The sequence below is a fragment of the Apteryx mantelli genome, chromosome 1 (genome assembly GCF_036417845.1).
Source record: "Apteryx mantelli isolate bAptMan1 chromosome 1, bAptMan1.hap1, whole genome shotgun sequence".
Classification (NCBI taxonomy): domain Eukaryota; kingdom Metazoa; phylum Chordata; class Aves; order Apterygiformes; family Apterygidae; genus Apteryx; species Apteryx mantelli.
The window spans coordinates 5,459,043-5,475,211 of NC_089978.1; the positions used below are offsets into that span (position 1 = coordinate 5,459,043).

At 41.2% G+C, this 16,169-nt stretch overlaps 1 protein-coding gene across 2 annotated transcripts; it reads right to left on the reverse strand.

Moving 5' to 3' along the window:
- Nucleotides 1-1,832: 1,832 nt before the first annotated feature.
- ALG8 (ALG8 alpha-1,3-glucosyltransferase) lies at nt 1,833-15,841 on the reverse strand. Of its 2 annotated transcripts, XM_067313407.1 has the most exons (13): nt 15,756-15,841; nt 14,778-14,856; nt 13,264-13,457; nt 11,832-11,941; nt 10,798-10,865; nt 10,118-10,244; nt 8,848-8,951; nt 8,610-8,730; nt 8,184-8,323; nt 7,200-7,339; nt 5,073-5,170; nt 3,884-3,956; nt 1,833-2,515 (listed from the first exon to the last, which is right to left on the reverse strand). In XM_067313407.1, exons 3-13 carry the CDS (start codon nt 13,365-13,367, stop codon nt 2,284-2,286), a joined length of 1,317 nt encoding a protein of 438 aa, XP_067169508.1. In that variant the 5' UTR covers nt 13,368-13,457; nt 14,778-14,856; nt 15,756-15,841; the 3' UTR covers nt 1,833-2,283. The 2 variants fall into 2 exon arrangements, with proteins under 2 accessions (XP_067169508.1, XP_067169435.1); XM_067313334.1 differs by lacking the exons at nt 14,778-14,856; nt 15,756-15,841 and having other exon boundaries at nt 13,268-13,324.
- Between the last annotated feature and the right edge of the window lie 328 nt (nt 15,842-16,169).

Here is a 16,169-nt window from a genome sequence, read left to right on the forward strand (position 1 = left end):
GTCCGCCGCGCGCCGCCGCCGCGCGCCCGCGTTCCGCCGCCCCCAGCGCCCCCCCCCCCTCCGCCCCGGGCTTTTATTAAAGACAAAACAAACCCCCCCAAAAAGTGGGGAGCCCTGCGGGGTTCAGCGTGTCCTTCCCGGCCCTTCCCGCTCGGCTGCTCTGCCCGCCTGGCAGCAGGAGGCCCAAGGGCCCGTTTCGGTGCGCCGCGGCTTTAATTCGGGTGGGAAACGCGCCGCCTGCGCAAAGCTTTGAGGCGCAAAGAGAAGCGGGAATAAGGACGCGGGAGGCTCCAGGCCGCTGCGGCCGGTTTTAAAGCAGCCACCGCAAAGACTACGGCAAAGCAGGAAGCTTAGGAAACAGAAACAGCCGAAACACCTCAGGACAAGTTTTCAGCTAGTCACTGCTATATCCTTATCACAGAATGGCTGAGGTTGGAAGGGACCTCTGGAGATCATTTAGTCCAACCCCCCTGCTCAAGCAGGGTCACCCAGAGCACCTTGCACAGGATCGCTGTCGCGAAAGGAGTGATGCACTTCACTCTTAAGAGGGAAGCAGCACTACATTTATTGCGGTAAGACAGCGACTTAACAAAGTTCAATCGTAAATAAGAATGATTTAATGAGGTTCAACTGGCAAGGTTCACTCAGTTGTTTACTGCATGAAGGACAGGGTCAGATGCATGCGCAAAGGAGACCCTCCCGTTGAGTCACGAGGTGCAGAAAGGACCCCCTTGCTTTCTAAACTCCTCCTTAGAGGGGTCTGGGCTCTGGGCTGGATCCAGTCCTAGTCCCAGACTTGGTCAAAGGCTTATGCCTAGAGGAGTGTGTGTGAAGGAGACCCTCTTGTTGAGTCACAAGGTTCAGAAAGGACCCCCTTGCTTTCTAAACTCCTTTGGAGAGGAGCCTAGGTGCAGCTGGATCCGATCCTAGTCTCAGACTTGGTCAACGGTTCATGTCTAAGGGATTATGTGCACAATTAGTCAGAGATATAACTCAGCAAAGTTTCGCAAAGTTCGCAAAAGTTCAGCATGCTATTAATCACTTACCATGGATCTGTCGCAGGTAAGGAATCTCCCTTAGCCTCGAGGAGTAACCTTGAGAGGTGACCCTGCTCAAGAGGAGGTTCTGCAGTGCAGCCCACTGCCATGCAGGAGAGCTCAGTGGGCTCTGGGCTGCCCCCTATTTATGGAGGGGGGAAGATGATTGACTCATATTTGCATGCTAGATGGGTCTTAGTTGGCACATGCTCAACCAGCCCCTACATACATGCTGTTTACAAGGAGGTCAGGTTGAGGGGGAGAGAGCACAGCAGTGGGGGGGGAAAGGAGCACACCATCACAATCGCGTCCAGGCGGGTTTTGAATATCTCCAGAGAAGGAGACTCCACAACCTCTCTGGGCAACCTCTTCCAGTGCTCTGTCACCCTCACAGTGAAGAAGTTTTTTCTCATGTTCAGATGGAAGTGTCTGTGTTTCAGTTTGTGCCCGTTGCCTTGTGTTCTGTCGCTGGGCACCACTGAAAAGAGCGTGGCCCCATCCTCTCGACACCCTCCCTTCAGATACTTGTACACATTGATAAGATCTCCTCTCAGCCTTCTCTTCTCTAGGTTGAACAGGCGCAGCTCTCTCTGTCTTTCCTCATAGGAGAGATGCTCCAGTTCCCTAATCATCTTTGTAGCCCTTCGCTGGACTTGCTCCAGTAGTGCCGCATCCCTCTTGTACTGGGGAGCCCAGAACTGCATACAGTGGTATGGTACCTTATGGTACAGGGCTTCCAAAGGACGGCTCACGAATGAGCTGAAAGAACTACAAGAGATGCTCAAGACAAAGATAGCAATAAAAAAAAAAAGTCTTTTATTTACATATTCCACAGTATGCAGTTATTATGCTCTCTTCTACACAGCAATAATCCCTTGTAGTTTGCCATACTGGTTTTCAGTAAAATACAACATTAATGAGAAAGCCAGGGAGGTTTTCTTCAGGACAGAAGTCTGGACTTTTTAAATAGCCAATATGAATACAAGGTCCTTTTCATTAAGTTTCACAGTTTATTCACAGCTAGCGGCATCTTACCAAGCTACACGTTATTGTCATGAGCTCTTTTGATAAGAGGTATTCTGGCTGGACAGTACAGCGGTGTTGGGAAAAAACCCTCCACTCATGGAGATGAAAGGTACTTGTACCCCCTGCCTTATCAACAGGTCTAAATCCTTGTGACAGCTCCTCACAGTGCTGGATGATCCTCTCAGCGGAATAACCTGGTATTGGTCCCAACAATGTTGCTTTACTCTGCCTTTTGTCTAACAGGAATGGGTTCAGTCAAGACCGAGACGTATAGTTTCAGCCAAGCATAGGTGATACCTAGAGCACAGTATACAGAGGTCAACAACAGAGGAACAAAAGGCAAGGTCAGTTTCCAGGGGGTCAGAGGAAATATAATTTCACAGAAGATTTCCAAAGGCACTAGTTGAACGAGGTAGATAGTTTCAAGCCAGTTAAGTAGAGGCCTCTCTCTCCTGTCAGAGGAAGAAGAAGAAGAAAAAAGTTAAAATATGTTATAGTAATAATCATTCTGTTTTTCAATTACCATTGGTGACACAAGTGACCACTGATGAGTGTCGCACGCTACATCACAATAAGGCTTTAAATAGCAATTAGACCACAGAGTTTTCAGTGGGAAAACACATAACAGTACTCCTAATTTCTTCATCATGTGGCTCTTATACCAAGTTCCAAGATTTCTTTGCTCAGCAGAAATGATTTTAAGTAAAAATCTTAGCAGCTGTACTGATTCACCCCACATCATTCTCCTGCCATGGCAATAACTGAACAGAGAGACCTTCCATACTTCATATACACATTTATTCCATGGAAGTTCTATATCCAAAGACTGGAAGCATCAGATTTGTCTTAAACACCCTCCCCACCAAACTTTCTGTGGAATTTGTGCTTCAAGATCTCTTGCAAAAAACACGCAATAGAGTTTTGACTTCAGAGAGTTTACAGGGAATTTGAATATGCTTCTCGAAGGAACTTGTTTTTTGGAAAATCAGGAACAAGAGACTTGCAAAAGCTCTTGAGCTCTAGACAGAAAATAAGCTCCTGCAGAGGTCCTAGGTTAGAGCTCTCAAGCAGGAATGATTTAAATTCTGGAATAGCAAGGGGCACAAAGCAGTCTGATTGAAAGAGGATCACCTATAAAAAACAGGTGACTGACTTAGCAAACACAACTCTACGGCATTTCCAATAGCTACTTTATTACAGCTTGGCTTTACCGTGAAAAGTCTGAGAAATGGGAGAGCAGTGACTACAGAGGATGTAGTGATGAACACTATCTTTGATCAAGCGGGTGCCGGATAAGTGGCCCCTGACACTACACTGAAGAATTCAGGCAATTAGTGTGTTTTGACAACCAAGCATTTGCAAAAGATGCTTGCTGACAAATTACAGCTTGTCATCAAAGCATGTTATTCACAGCCTGCCACTTTACACATGAAAACGCTAAGCACTACTGCAAAATGCAATAGTATTTATAACTCCTAGCACAGATAAACAATCTCCAGAGTACTCAGTTTAATAAGTGTTCTAATATTGAATTAAATCCTCGCAGGCTACAACTTCGTGCTTTAACAGTGCATCGAAGCAGGTGTGAATTTACCATCTTCTGCAACTAACTGGATAGTTGTCCCAACTCAAGCACAACAAGGATGTTTTATAACAGTCCTAAGTCTTGCCTCCCGAGACTAGGACAGAAGTATCATCTTTTGATGAGTAATATTTCAGTTTGATAGCATCCATTTCCCAGCCCATTCAACCCTGATGACAATACACTGTTCCCAGTGACAAAAGTGGTTTCACTCTTGGCTTCAGAACAGTTTAATTACCTGAATAGAGATTTCAGTGAAGAGAAGCTATAAATGGTAAAGAGCAGCATAAGTAGTATTTTAATTGGAAGTTCTGAAATACAAGAAACATTTAAAAAATTAATTATAAAGATATTGTAATTTATAAGGCAAAAATTTAAGTCATACTATTCAAACTTATGTTGTTTAATAATTGCTTTCTCCAAACAGAACAAAAAGTCTTACTGCTTAGGACGCTTAAAAATAAGTATATATTACACTAAATAATATATCAAGTATTGCAATACATGTACTTGAAGCATCTACAAACATATTGAACACACTAATTATAATTACAATACATGACAGTACTGAAAATAAGATTTTTCCTATTTAGAAAGATCAGAAATTACAGGGAAGCTTAAAACATAAGACTGAAAGCCAAATCAAAGATATTTAGTTCTAGGTTGCATGCTGGATACAGGCTAGTTAACAGAGAACGCAAAGGAAGCGGCTCATCTCTCAGGGCTGCAGCTTTTCTATAACAAATAAGCAGCATCATCAGACCAAACGGAGAATGTCTAGATTTGGACTCTGTCAGAAAGATGGCAATCATTATACAGAAGTTGCAGTGTTTTTGTAGCTATTATGGTCTAAGGGTTGAGCAAAGCAAATGGACCTTTAATTAAAAATGGAGGAGATGGGACAGAAGGGACCAGCTTTTGGTCACAAAGACAGATCAGGACATGCAGAGACAGAACAGATCTAACTTAAAATGGATGCTGCTTCAGGGGCATTTAGTTTAATGTACAAAAACGTTACTGAATTTAGAATCAATTCTCAAGCAACAACACTTTTGGTAGAAAACAGCATGAAGCCAGCTGGAAAACAGACAACCTGTCAGGTTTAATCTCAGATGGTCTGTATCACTATTGCTTTGCATGATTATGTTAGACAAGGAAGTTTCTAGAACTGTGGCAGAACCAGGGATAACAAATATCAACTATGACAATTTCCCATCTCTCTCCATTTCATCTTGAAGCCTACTGCTCTTCCCCCATTTTTTAAACAATGTTTCCTTTCACCAGTTGGAGAGTTTGGATTTAGGGAAACATGCTGACATACAGCTTTCAACTTTCTACATAAAATAATTCCAAATATTACCTACATGTCATCTCTGGGAAGAAAAAAAAAAGAAGATGAAAGCATAGAAAGAAGGAAAACTTTTTACCTGGCAATGTGAACAGCAATGGAAAAAGTGAAAAATGCCCTGTGGTTGTCAGAATCAAGTAGATGCCAGCATCCTTTGCTCTCTGAACAGACAACAAGCTAAAACGACAAGAATTTGTGTTATACTTTCGTCTTTTAGAAAATAAATTTATTTTCAGCTAAATAGTACACAAATCACAGAAGACAGACTGAAGAACAGGTCAAATGGAGATCAAACGGTGCCCCAGTTCCTCCAAATATTGGACCCTGCAATGGCATCTCCTTCCAAGCCAGATGGCCTCAGTGATAAAATGCAGGAGAGCGCCAGCCAGAAAAACCAACCCCAGAAAACCACATTTCTGCTGAATATCAGAAAGTCCTGAATGTTTCCACAAATAGTCTTTTTCCTTTGCCAGTGGGCTGCAAACACTATCATCCCTCCTTCCTCTCTTTTGTTTTGCCAGTATTAATTCTTCCCCTCACAAAATTCCTTTTGCAAAGGTTGGAACATCACTATAAATTTCTGAACAGACCAAAACAAAGGTTTGCAGCAATACCAGTCAGTCAGCTTATAAACTACACCCTTACTTCAACCCTGAAGAGGCCCAAGACCCTTTGGTAGCACTGAATATTGTTTTTGATGAGTATAGTACAAAAGGTCCCTTTTCTCAGTTGGCTCCTATACAATCTACCTAACGTTTTAAATATGAACCACAGCACTCATCCAGTACCAGCTTGATCTGCCCAGCAGCTATAACACTGCAGTATTTTTACGTTTATCCCTGCCAGAGTAGATCTCAAATCCTAACTATTCAAAGAACTTGATTAATTGCAAACGCTTGTGAAGAATCTATATATTTCATCTACTAAGCATCAGCCTTCATACTTCTGTTCATGAATCAAGGCTTGAACTAGCTGCAGTCACAGGTCTTATGTCAGAGTTACAGTAGCCTTACTCAATAGTTCGGAAGCATGAGCTATCCCATCTAAAACAGTGACAATAAGCCAGATGTTAGCAGTCTCACTTCTGGTCATACTCATCAGCTTAACCACTATGCGTTCTTGGCATATGTAAGTGTCTCAGCACCCATTCTTTCCTCTTGCTCACATCACTAGTTCTACAAAGTAGTTGTGTCCAGCTATGAAAACTCTAGGGCACACGAGAAATACTCTTTTCCACTTGTATTGATGGTCACATTTAATCAAAAGAGATGTTGTGGCAGGATCTTCATTCGCTAAATTTAGGCTTGGTTTGCTGAATTTGAGTATGACAGTAATGCCTAACTGTCCAAGCCAGGCAAGCCAATTAGTTTTTCCTCTTGAAAAGGCAAGGCCACAAGACATAAAATAAATAGGTCTTGACTTTTCTAGTGCAATGGATTTACCACACAAATGCAGTAGTCGCAGTGGAAGAACAAAATGACCTTGAGAAAGCAGTCTGCTTTCAACCACCATCCGACATCAGCAAAACGTTTTATCAAGCCTGCTCCCAAACTATCACTATGGCCATAAGGGGAACCCAAATGAATTGTTTTAAAGGCTGTGTGGCCACATGTGGCCTAAAGTCTGAATCCCTGTCTTCTAGGAGCACACTTTGAAGGTATTTTGTGTTATCCTAATGGCAATCAAGCCTCTGAATCCAAATGCATTGATTTCCTGTTATTGTATGCATCTTAATACACCTTAATTTTCAAGTGGAGAAAGAAGAGCATACATAGTGGGTAGCCTTGTCCGTCAGACTTCTAAATCGATTGCTTAATAGTCTCAAGATCAGGCACTTCTCTGTTCATTCTTCCACTCGTCTGTAAGTTAATATAAACTCTACTCAAAGTTTCTAAGTAGAAATTATTTTAAAGTAGAAGCCAGTACTTCTTAGTATTTCACAGAAGATGCTGCTTAACACCACACTAGTTTCCTGCATATACTATTCTACTAATGCCAGCATGTTCTGTTTATAAGAAGGCTGCGTTTTATCGGTGGCTCAAATCAGTTCTGCCAGAAGTACATTAAAAACTTTCAGCCTAAGGCATTCTGTAAACATGTTAATTCTCTGAAACATACTGAAAACTAAGTGATCCTCTTTTGAGGTTTCTTCAGCAAGTGGTCGCAGGTTCAGACTGGCAAACTACAACTTACAGAACTCACTTACCTTAAAGGCAGAATAGCAAGAAGTATCGCTTTTTCATGCACGTGCCAGCCAAACATGAAGGAGCTCAATGCACAAAGAACGACGCACTGAAGAAAGCCTCTGGGCCCTTGAGGTTTAAACCAAAGACAGAAAACAGAGGGCTAGAAACAACAGGCAAAAACAAGACTTCAGTGAAAAGCTTAACAATCCCGAACGCAAGCCGCTGACCACAAGAGCATTTACAACATTAATAAACACAACTGCACCCAGGTTGTGCTTGTATGGCACAAACACTGTACAGCATGGGAGGAAGAGAGTCTATTTGGGTGCGTAATGACTACTGCCTAAAGGACATTTGCCTACTTTTTTCCTGTTATATTGATGGAAGGCTTCAGTTGCACAGCCAACTCCTTGTTATTTGTGTTGCAAGAAACATTTCTGAATCTAACCCACTAAATTTATTTCATAGAAATACGTAAGGGTGTTGAAACAAAGATATTTCTGGTCAAAGGCTAATACAATCGCTCATTAGAGCGAAAAAGACTTTGTATCCAGTTAATTACTTATTGAGCCTTCAATTCCTTGCTTTTCATACAGAGAGCACCATGCTTACCTGTAGCTCATACTATTAGGAACACAACAAGCTTCCCAAACAATTCCATCAATATCTCTATTCAACTCCTGTCTCTTGAGTACTGGTTCAACTACCTGCTATCACAAAAGATTACTTCTAGCTCAGTATGCAGAATGGTTCTGATCCAACATTGCTTTTATTAATCTCTTTACTGCTCTAGAGCTGACGTAGGCCATAACTTTTGGTCATATTTGGAAAAAGTAATATCGTATATAAAAAGATACATTACTTCAAGATTTACGTTAATCACATTATTCCAGGGCAAAAAACATCTTACAGGAAATGAAGTCTCACATGGAATGTATGCTAATCAAACAAAAGCCACTGAGGACAGGACACATGAAGTTTACAAAACCATCGTTTGTTCTTACCAATATCGATACTAAAGTACAGATTAATGTTGCTAGTGGAGTCACAGAAGGGAGGACAGTATGCTGAAATTCTTGAACCAACCCTCCTGTCATTGAGGCTTTAGGAATTTTTGTGGGGTCAAGAAAGTTATACTTTAAACCTGGAAACAGAAGATTAAAAAAAAGCACAAACTGATAAATGTTAAAGAAAAAGAAACTGTAATACAGACCTGAACCAAGTATATGGCTAAAAGATGACAGAGGGGGGAGATTGATTTCTGACCTAACAACTGGAAACTGTTAGCATGCACTGTATTATGCTGATTATCAAGAGATTTAAGGCAATCTGAAAATCTAATTTGCTACCTGGATTTCATATGGGAAGACTAAAATCCAGAGAGCTATATCTGCAAATAAGCACCAAATACTAAGATTAGCATACTGTACCAACAACTGTTAATGCTTTATCCACGGCATTGTACAAAGCCCAGAAGTTTGGGGCCCAATAAGCATGGCAGAGGCCTCGCTTGAAAGGAAAAAGCCGTGAAATGACTTGAGGCAGCTGGCCCTAAAGAAAAAAAAAGAATGAAAGAAATGGCCTTTTTAGATGAGACATGGTTTATATTTTTATAACAACACATCTTATAAAAGTTCAGGGGATAAAAGGTGAAAAAGGAATCATTACCAATACTACAAAGGGGCCCAGTGAAAGAGCAGAAACAAGACAGACAGTCAATCCCATGAGAGTTACATGAAGAAAGCTGAAACTTCTCCACTTCACGGATCCATCTACAAGAAGCAAAAAGATTATGAATATGGATAGCAGGGCAAGCGGGGAGGGGGACAAAACATTCCACCCTAACAGTGAATTGCTAGCACATATACAACCTTTATATCAATATATTCAATTGCTTCCTTCAACAGTTAGTTTATAGTTACACTCTTCTTTATATACTGTTACACTAAGGAACTCGGGCATCAGCAAATTAGACTACAGCTCTGTATCAAACTTATTACTTATACAGGATAGTGGTAATTTTTGGACTAGATCACAATCGAGCTTCAGTTTCTTATGGATCAGTACACAGCTGTAAGCAGAAGCCTGTGGCAGGAGTTACTGCACATCAAGGATACATTGTGTGAGACTCACACAGGCCTGAAACCAAAGATATATTGTGCTACCTTGAATATGGGGCTACTTTTCCTGATCAGTAAATTGCAGACTATTTAAGATCTTACTGGACAAAAAAAATGTCTATTAAATGACAGGAAACTACTGTTCAGCATGAGATTAGTATGACTTCCAATTTAGTAGGACTGTATAAGTCCTTTTTCAGACTGAATTATTTTCTTTAAAATTGTGATCTGCCCAGCCACTGCCCCTTCAGAAGTGAACCTGTATTTGTTTGCTTGTGACTATTCTTATTTTCCATATCAGAAAATCCTATCATGGCATTACTTTGAAAATAGGTTATATTTCTTTCATTTGTGCTCTTCATTAACCTATGCCATTTTACTTCTTCCACATTGCAGATCCTGCATTGTACAACCTTTAGCTATCTTCTCTTTCAAGAGATGTGCCTTCTCTGCTCATGTGAGGAATATCAAACACTTCTCAGTGCTAAAAATGGAGAGAAACTCAAAGAAAGACTTTGGAATAATCTCTGATGCTATCTAATCATTCCATATGTACTCAGAATACTTCTTACAGCTTCAAACTGCCACCTGCAGTTGGTCCATGTTGGCTGTACTTAATAAAGAACTCAAGAAACACGAATTTTACAGGAACAAGTATACTTTATAGATCTTTCCAACTCTACTCCCCAAGCAGAATATGTTTCATTTGACCTACAGCCATCTTGTTATAAAGATAACTGCTTGTCTTTCGTCTTCCCTAAACCCCACTAATTAAAATGATCCCCCCCAAAGTGAGTGAAGAAACTTATACATCTTACCTGCATTATTTGCAGTAAAACAATAGGATCGCAACAAATAAATGCCATACGCTGGGGCCACATACACATAGATGTGTTTGAAATGCAGAAGAACAGCGAAAAGAAGAGCACCCTCCAAATATCTTTTCTAAAGGAAGAAACAAAACAAACCCCGAACTTTTCAACTTTGTACAAACTTTTAATTGTACTTCTGTTGCACTCTTCAGGTAACAGAACATTCATCATAGGCATAAAGCTAAATGAGTATTTTCTTCATTACGAGTCAAAATTACAAAGTAAATATTGTCACACACCACAGGTATAGAGACGGAAACTATTTTTCCACACGATACTTGGAAATCAGAGGAGGTCTCATCTCTCTGCAGCTCAGAGGCATGTCTTCTAAGGAGTGGTGTCTTATAAGGAGATAACATGGTGAGAAGCCATGCCATGTTGTTTAGGTGTAACACACAATTTAGCTTTCTCACAGGGAACAGGAATGCTGCACCATCAGCAAGCAAGCCTTTAGGGTGAGTTCCAACGTCTCTTCTTCCCCCAAAACTTACAAATAATTAGACATCCACCTTAGCACACCTCAGCTTTGAGCCACTCCCATTAACTTCTACATGAGCAGCACAATGAAGTGAATTAATGCACCAAAACACATATGATATGACCAGAACAGAGCCCCTCAAGCTTACCTGACATAGTCGGGCAATGGAAAGAAGCATCAGCCCAAACAGAAAGCCATTGTATTGGAAGTGAATATCTGAATTTGAGTCAAGAAAGGAATAAAGTAAGGTCTCTTTACTACTATCAGTTGCCTGGAGAGACTCAAACGTATAGTCAAACTCAAATTAAAATGGAAATTTAATCTTACATTTACTCTAAGTGGACATAAAATCATTATTTAATCTCACTTGCAAGTACAGACACAAGATCCACTAACACTAGTATATTATCGTGATGAAATAAACCAGCTCTTAATAAAAATCTGAGTACATGCATTCCGTGCAACTAATGGGCTATAAAACCAAAACAAATAAAAGATTACTATGATATGTTAAAACTTTTTGGCATACTCTCATTAACTAAATTCTCCAGTTTTTAAGTTAAGTACTAGTATCTGCCTGGTATTGTATTAATGGCTGGAGATGGTAACTTCATTTGCCACTCACAACCTCTCAGCAGGCAATTCAGACATGGATTGGGAAGGCCAGGGCCAATAAAACAATTGTCATTTTCTCCTCTGTGCTCCTTCTTTAGCTAGACTGATGCACGTTATGTTGAGACTGACCGACAATAATTAAACTTTCCAGAGTGATTTATTCTGCATGAGAATTAGTTACTTAAGAGGATATAAAAATAAATTCAATACAACTTGAACATAAAACACTTAAGATTGTCCTTGCCATGGGGCAGACCCAGAACCACACCCAGGAAAGAGGCTCCCCAAATATTTCTGCAGGCAGGTAGAGAAGGAGCAGCCAGCAGGAAGAGACATGACACCTGCCAAACTGGTCCTCCTAGAGTTCTGGCAGATCAGATCAAAAATTGAACATTTTTCATTTTGCCAAAGAATAATCCTAATGAAAATGTTAAGTTTTTCAGCTAACCCGACAGCCAGTAACTTTACTTTCTATGACAGAAGTAATGTTTATGGGTTTGTACCAAATGCTGTAATGGGTTAAAAAAAATGAAAACAAAAATAATCCACTATGTTTTGAAAGGATACGATCCACAATTAACAACCCAAAATTCCACAAAAGCAGAGCAGCGAGAATAAATGTTGGTTTTTCCATAATATCCTTTCCAGCTCGTTTCCCATTTACACACCTGCAGCATCTGAACAAGAGTAGTATAAAAGGAAAGATTAATTGAAACAGCTAACAAAAAAAGTTGTTGCTTTAATAACTGGAAAGTGCATTTAACCTGAGGATATCCACTTTATTAGCACAAAATGCAATAATAAAATTCTTGCTAAGTTCACCAAGTCAAGAGAACGTCACGAATAAAATAATTGTAGTATTTTCCACATGCTAAAGTTTATGTTAAGTAACTTAAGGAATCTCAGGATTATGTCTTATCTTGAATAATAAAAGCCTGTATAGTTGTCATAGCCTGTTTACTACGAATTTCTTGCGCACGAGCAAAGTATTGCTGTATCTGCAGACAATATACCAAGTTATATTTAAAGTCTTCAGGTGAACGTTAACCTATTCCTGGCTCCCCCCAAGATTATAAGCTATATTTCTATTGTTTTAAAATATCTTATTACTTCTCAGTGTGAAGCCATATGGTCTCTATTATGCTGAAGGTGAGGTTAGATTAAAAATTCAGGGATGACTTGTATTGAATTGGTGTAAGTAGTGCCATTTTAAAATAACTAGCTCATTCATGCATCTTTGAGCCAGAACAATAAAGAAAAAAAAAACCACAAATGAAAGCTAACCTACTTCAGATACAGAAAGTAAATATAGGAGTTTACATGCTGTAATGCAAGAACAGATAACTTTGCCCATTTTATTCCATCTGCTCAAAATCTGGGTAGAAAGACTGTTAGAGTCAAATCTTTATGGCAGGCAAGACAGCAATTCCCATGACGTCTTCCTCCATTCTACACTTTAGGTATAAGATGAACCCTTTACAAAACCAGGGCGTAAAAATAACCCCCCCCCCCAGTACTAGCAGTTAAGCCTTGGAATAGTCAGCTCATTAGCAAGAATACCCAAAACACTAGATTAGCTTTGCACGTTTGATCATATGGGCATTTCATCACAAGTTTCCTTCACACTTCTAACCTGGAAGAGTAGAGTAATAAGAAAAGTAATATGAAGAAACATTTGGGCTCACCCAACCTGCCCTCAAGTCCTACAAAGTGAACCCAACAACACACAGAATACCTATAACGTGTGATAAGACAGCTAAAGTCTGAATGTGTACAAATCCAATCATATGTATAGTGAGAGCATGTCCAGGAATCACAAAAGAGGTAACTTCCATTTAGCTCACGCTCCCAAATTCTCTTGGAATAGGTTAAAATTTTTTTTGATTTTCCATGTATTTACAAGCTCATTTGTACAAATAACTTCTTGTTGTTATTCTAGAAAGTCAAGATTTAAAAGATAACTACCCGCTCTCCCTAAAATTAGAACATCAAGACTTACTCACGAACTGCATATATAAAAAGGATATCTGTAAAGATGACAGAAAATCTTTGGAAGAAGATGGTTGCATGGCTGGAGTAATTTAGATTTTGGATAACCAACATTTCTGGGTCAAAGTACTTGGCAATGTGCGAAAGTGCATATTCAAACCAAGCAAAAAATGGTGGATAATCCAAGGTCCATTCTGAAGTAGCCTAAAAACAAAAGGAGACCAAATAATTCAGCATTTTGAACAAGGCATGCTATTTAAAGACCATCACATACAGCTTAACATAGCAAGTCAGTCAACACATTTTATCTCAGCAGCCCTTACTCAACAGAAACCCCTTCACAATAGAAGTAACCAGCTCTACAGAGCTTAACATGATTTGAGTACTGGTAGACAGATGGGACATAGAATCACAGAATGGCTGAGATTGGAAGGGACCTCTGGAGATCATCTACTCCAACCCCCCTGCTCAAGCAGGGTCACCTAGAGCATGTTGCCCAGGACACTGTCCAGATGGTTTTTGAATATCTCCAAGGATGGAGACTCTACAACCTCTCTGGGCAACCTGTTCCAGTGCTCTGTCACCCCCACAGTGAAGAAGTTTTTCCTCATGTTCAGACAGATCTGCCTGTGTTTCAGTTTGTGCCTGTTTCCTCTCATCCTTTCAGATATTTATACACATTGATAAGATCTCCTCTCAGCTTTCTCTTCTCCAGGCTGAACAGGCCCAGCTCTCTCAGCCTTTCTTCGTATGGCCCATAGCCCCCTAATCATCTTCATAGCCCTACGCTGGACTCTCTCCAGTAGTGCCATGTCTCTCTCGTATTGGAGAGCCCAGAACTGGACACAGTACTCCAGATGTGGCCTCACCAGGGCTGAGTAGAGGGGGAGAATCACCTCCCTCTACCTGCTGGCAACACTCTTCCTGATGCACCCCAGCATACCATTGGCCTTCTTGGCCACAAGGGCACATTGCTGGCTCATGGACATATCTTGATTAGTAGAAAAATCAAACAGTCTTACTACAGTCTCAAAGTTATTTTTATTCATTAGTCAGTGACTCTTACTTTTAATAAAACTTTAAAAAGGTCACTATTATTTCATCCCTTTCTGAAAGGAGAGTTAGGTGCATTTACTATGGTGCCTACGTATCATGCATGACAACAGCTAAGAGAGGGGCAATTTAAGATTACCACGCAACTTGCTGCTTTATTACAAAGTCTTTCCAATAATCCACGTTTGAATTATCTTTTGCATTTCACCAGCATAAGGACTAGCAGCTGCTTCAAAATTTTTTTTTTTTAACCTGAATGTTACACAGGGCCAACAACCAGTATGTTTTGGCACCACTGTTATACAGCTACCAGTAGCTGACAACCATCAGTATCCATGACATGTATTTTCTGCAAATAAATGGCTTTCTCCCCTAGCATACAAATAGGCTGACATATCCAATATGCCTGTAGCTTATACACAATTTAAAAAAAAAAAATCCTCCTCCCCCACCCCCAAAAACCCAACTTACTTCATAGTACCACTGAGAGAGAGGTAAGTTGTGGGTGATGGCAAGCCAATTCCTATGTACTTCAAAATCTGTGGAATGACTAAAGAAAGTTTACATTAAAAGTCACATATATGCACTTAAAGGAGAAACATTTTAGAGTACATCACCACTGACAGACAAAAAAAGCCTACGTAGCAGCTGCTGTAAAGCTGATCTAAAAACTTTGATCAAGTAATTTGAAGAGTACCAAAGAAGCAGTATGAGCTTGTACCAAGGCCATGCATTGGAAACTATAAAACAAAAACTATTTATAGGTCAGCTTTTTTGACACTAACACCAAAATTCCTGGTTTTGACTTTTAAATTTCCTATCTTTTAGAAAAATAAAAAGCTACGATTTTTTAAATCTGCATGATTAACTGGTTAACATTAAAGTGTTTCAATTAAAAAGTGTGAATGATTTAGTATATTTAAAGATCCTGGATTACACAGGGAAGGCTACAACTGCGTCCAAGCACAAAACAAAGCTATTCTGCTCTGAGAAGACAAAGTCAGCACCAGAAAAAGCTCCTTACTCTGGAAAAAAAAAAGAAAAAAAGAAAAAGCTTTATATTGCTAAAAGGGCAAGGAGGCAGCATCACTCAGTAACGTCCTGCCTACAGGGCATCACGTTAAGGAAATAAAAATATTCGCTTGGTAACTGAACATGTTCTTACTGAGGTTCCACAAGGAAGACAAACCGTGAGGTGGGATTTCTAAAGGCAGCAACCCGAGCTGGGAGCACAAGCCCCGCTACACTGCTAACAGCTCAGAAACCGGGTGCTTTTGCACGGGGAGGCTTCGCAAAGCCCTGGCAGCCCCTGACGAGGGCGAGAGGGGGAAGCCAACCGCCACCGCCTCACCCCGGCTCGGCTCGGCCCCGCCGAGGGGACCCCCGCGCGGCCTGGCAGGCCATGCCGCAGCCCCGAGGACGGAGGGACGGAGGGAGGGCAGCTCTTACTACGTGGGGATGAGGAGGCACTTGAGGAAGGACACGCCGAGCGCCAGAGCGCGGAACCACCTCCGGCCCGCTGCCGCCGCCGCCGCCGCCGCCGCCGCCATTGCGCGCCCCGCGCTGACAGAGCCGCCGCGCATGCGCCGTAGCGGCAGCAGCCCTCCCGCGCGGACCGTTTAAACCGCCCAGGGCCGGCCGTTGCGGCGCGTGCGCAGACGCCGCGCGGGTCACCGCGCCGCCGCCTCAGGGGGGTTGTGCTCGAAGCAGCCTGGGGTGCCACTTCCAACCAGCGTCACTGAGCCCTGACTCAGCTTCCAGGTGTAAGGTGCTCCTTCGGTGGGACCAAGGTCGATAAAAATAAATAAATAAATAAATAAAATTTTAAAAAAAGGGAAGAAACTGCCAGCTGCTGCTGCCAGG

Coding starts and splice junctions, on each gene's coding strand:
- ALG8 (XM_067313407.1), bottom strand. CDS start 13,367: ATGTTGGTTATCCAAAATCTAAATTACTCCAGCCATGCAACCATCTTC. Junction 11,942..13,263: donor TTTATATATGCAGTTCGTGA/GTAAGTCTTGAT, acceptor ACTCTTGTTCAG/ATGCTGCAGGTGTGTAAATG. Junction 7,340..8,183: donor GTACTTTAGTATCGATATTG/GTAAGAACAAAC, acceptor TGTTGTTTCTAG/CCCTCTGTTTTCTGTCTTTG.